This window comes from Triticum urartu, chromosome 6A (genome assembly GCF_056163025.1).
Source record: "Triticum urartu cultivar PI428250 chromosome 6A, HENAU_Tu73, whole genome shotgun sequence".
In the NCBI taxonomy this organism is placed as follows: Eukaryota; Viridiplantae; Streptophyta; class Magnoliopsida; order Poales; family Poaceae; genus Triticum; species Triticum urartu.
In genome coordinates, this window is record NC_141878.1 from 73652342 (window position 1) to 73656468 (window position 4127).

At 54.0% G+C, this 4127-nt stretch overlaps 1 protein-coding gene across 1 annotated transcript; it reads left to right on the top strand.

The window, feature by feature from the left end:
• The first annotated feature begins 2765 nt into the window (after positions 1-2765).
• LOC147964022 (uncharacterized) lies at positions 2766-3365 on the top strand. The gene has a single exon (XM_087529796.1). The coding sequence runs from the start codon at positions 2766-2768 to the stop codon at positions 3363-3365; it is 600 nt and encodes a 199-aa protein (XP_087385922.1).
• Positions 3366-4127: the final 762 nt, after the last annotated feature.

A 4127-nucleotide genomic window follows, 5' to 3' on the forward strand; every position in this document is an offset into this window, starting at 1 on the left:
GTCAGGGTTTCGAAAGAGTTCACCGCAGAAGCTCCGGGACCGCCATGGGAGCTGCGATTTACACACCCGAAAGTAAGTACTACTAGCTAGTTCCGTGCATCTTCCATTGATTCTAGCAAGTTTCATCAATACCATTTATAATGCTTGATTATCAGTTTGATTTACCTCTATTTCTCGTAAAGTGCTTGTGGCAGGAATCCGAGAATGATTTCTGTGGATACTATGTTTGCGAGTTCATCTACAACACGATGACATCTAAGCGGGGCTACTCTAAAAAACAATTTGAAGTGCGTAAGCAATAATATTCACAATTTTATTTTATTACCATCATTTGTGTTGAATTTCATTCATATATATGTATTGACCCCCTTCTTCAAATTAGATGTGGCAGATGCGGAATGAGCTCCTACCACAAGATTGCATGCGAGCAATTCAAGAGGAATTGGCGGGATTCTTTCTTGACCACGTCATAAATAAACCGGAGAATACCATTTGGAATTTGACATTAGATGTTAGGGAATTGTAAGAGATCTTATATTGTATATATGTAGCCAGTAGCGTCGGATAGATATATGAAAACTTGTTGTTCGACCAATCTCTCGGAGAAGGAGAGGTCGATCACTTCTCTCTGTATATGTGCATGATGATCTTGTGTACTTAATGGTTTCATTCATTTGCTTATTAGCTAGCGTGTCGAGTCCTCTCTATACGTATAGTATGTAGCGTCGACCAAGCATGAACATAAGAGAGGACACTTCTCTCTATTAGCTAGCTAACACAATATATGAAACCCCTAAATTAACCCTACAAAACCCCCAAACCCCTCCCCCTCTTTAAAAAACAAAAAACCCAGCCCCTGAACTGCTGACATGTGGATGCTTTTTGGTCCCGGTTGGTGCTACTAACCAGGATAAAAGGCCCTCCTATCTGGGCAAGCCGCAGCGGCCACATGGATCCCCATATGTCCCAGTTCATAGGCGAACCAGAACTAAAGGTATTGGGTTTTAGTCTCGACCCTTTAGTCCCGGTTCCAGAACTGGGACAAATGGGCCTCTGAAACCGGGACAAATGGGCATTTTTCTACTAGTGTATTCGGTTTTAAATGGTTTTTGATCGACAAAAACTGTATACATCAAAGTAACAGAATTGTGAGTATGTCACCCTCCTTTCTCTCCAGCATAAGCACAAACCGATTAGTCTAAGTCGCTAGCTAGCTAGTGTGTTGTTTAGACAAATTGTACATAGATTTTTTTCATAAGTATTCAAATTACATATCATATTTTTATAGAAGGCAGAACAGTATTTACAAGAAATGTTGTAAGCCAAACAAAGTAGGCTGCCAGCTTGCATCACACACCCACTGACATATACATGCTACTCTGTCATAAAGATTTGAAGACACCTAGGTCCTCCAAGAATGAACCTCGCCGACGGCCTGTCCGTCGCGCATGCATGGCCCGAGCCGCCAGCCGTCGTCGCGCCGGTGCCCGTACGTGTTGGGATCTGCCCCATGGCCCCATGGTCTGGCCAGCATGGTCAGGTGGATCAGCGCGGCCCCACCGTCCATCATCACCGCGCCAGAAAAGGAAGGGGCAAAGGAAAGCAAAAGCACGCTTTGGCAGGAGACCAGACCCGCTTTACAGCAGATGCCACAGGAGACGCCAGGACTGGGCAGGAGGGGCCCGCGAGCGGCCCTCCCACCAACGTTGAACCCTGCCCAGGGCCGTGTGTGCCGCCACCGATGGCGGCAAACACCCCAGAAGGATCCGAAGATTGAAACCACGCTCCACCCCCCGAGGGCGATGGCGTGGACCCCGCTTCTGGCTCCCATGATCCGAGGATTTTTCGGGGCCTGCTAGAACTGAGCGAGGTGCCAGACTCGCAGCCCATGACGGCTTGCTTGTCGGGGCAAAGTGGCTGCTCGCCCGCATCCCCACCCGACGTGGGCTTGTCTGCTACCGCTGACCGGTCTCACGGGACCCACGGGTGCACCACCGGGAGCACTGATGAGCGCCCTGCCAAGACCGCGGTCCCTCCTGCAGAGGAATCCAGTCCACACCCCCCCCCTCCTGGTGGCAATCCTGCAAAGGCCTCAGGCCCAGTTCGATCTGGTCGGGCCCAACAATGATGCCAGCTCGACCGCGGTCCCTTGTGCAGAGGAATCCAGTCCTCCCCTCCCCCCGGTGGCAATCCTTCAAAGGCCTCAGGCCCAACCCGCTCTAGCCAGGCCCAACAATGAAGCCAGCTCGCCTGCAACCAATAGCCTGGGCCCATGGACACCTGCCGAAGGGCGCTTCGCTTCCCCGCCGATCACAATGAGACGATCACGAGCACGCGCTCCAGCATCGCAGTCCCTGAAGCTAGGAGAATTCCTGGCCGCGGCAACCAAGCAAATCTACACGGCCTTGCCGACGCCTGGGAGAAGGCCGCGTAGGCCCCTGAACTTCGCCCCCCGCCATGGCCGCTCCGCGGCCACCTCATCCCCGACGGCGGCACCCCCTACGGCTGAAAGACGTGCGCACGTCCAGATCTTGCGCACCCTGGGAATCATAGGGACGAACCAGAAAATCTCATCCGCCAAGATGCAAACCTACAAGGGCATGTTTGCGACGCCCATCCCGCTCGCGGTGCTCAAGGCCATTGCCGCCCTGGTCGATCGAGAGATCCTGGAGTGTCTGTCCAGCCCGCCAACCGCGCTGTCACGTGTCGAGGCTGCATCTGAAGTCTAGGAGAAACGCATCACCTTGCCCGTCGATCCAGTGTTCATGGATCACGGCCTTAAGATTGCTGTGTGGAATGTGCGTGGACTGAACGCACGCGCCGGGCGCTTTGCCGCCCGCTCACTGCTGGACACCACTGCTGGTTCCATTGTATGTCTGCAGGAAACAAAGATGGAATTGCTCTGCTCGTCTGTCGTGCTCGACACCCTCGGCTCGAAATTCGATGATTACACATATCTCCCGGCGAATGGCACGAGAGGTGGCATCCTTTTGGCATGGAAGAGCAGGGTGGTGTCTATCACGAATCCTCTGTTCACCACAAATGCCCTCACTGCCATGGTGACCACGCCCACGGGCATGCCTTGGTGGCTTCCGGACGTATATGGACCGCAAGATGACACGGACAAAATCGTGTTCCTGCAAGAGCTGAGGGAGATCCACGCGGCCTGTCCAGGGCCATGGATGTTGTGCGGCGACTTCAACCTCATCCCGCGTGACGAGGACAAGAGCAATGGCAACCTGAACAGGAGAATGATGGGCCGGTTTCGATGCCTTGTCAACGACCTCGCTCTGAAGGAAATCTACCTCAACGGACGCCGCTTTACATGGTACAACAAGCAGTCCCCGCTACCCTGGTGCATCTAGACCGCATGCTCTGCACCTCGGACTAGGAAGACGTGCATGGCGAGTGCCATCTCCGTTGCCTTGCGTCCGTCGTCTCAGACCATTTCCCCTTGTGGCTGGATTGTGCACCCATGCCCACGTCGCACAGGCGCTTCCACTTCAAGGATTTTTGGCTTAGACTCAATGGATTTCATGACACGGTGGCTACAGCTTGGGGCTCGGCTTACGACCCGGACCCCTTTCATCGCCTAATGCTTCGCCTCTAGGCCACAGCCCGTCGACTCACCAGTTGGAGCGCCATATCGACTGGCAACATTCGGGACCGAATGGCCATCTCTCGTGAGCTAATATCGCGCTTTGACAAGGCCCAGGAGGACCGCGCTCTGTCACCGCCTGAAGACTGGCTGAGGAAGCGCCTCAAGGTCACATACCTCGGCCTCGCGTCCCTGGAGCGCACCATTGCCAGACAACGCGCGTGCATCGCCACGCTCAAGGAGGGCGACGCCAACACCGGTTTCTTCCACTGGCAATGCTCCTTCCGACGATAGAAGAACCGTATATACAGCCTCATCGTGGATGGGCGCGTGCTCACCGACTAGGACCTGATGGCGTGGGCTGCATTCGAGCACTTCGATGGGATCCTTGGCTCGACTGCTAACTGGGAATTCACGCTAGATCTTGATCAACTCATTGAGTCGTGCGACCTTTCCAGTCTGGACGTGCCATTCACCGCGAAGGAGGTCTGGGACGCGATCAAACGCCTCCCAGCCCGCAAGGCGCTAG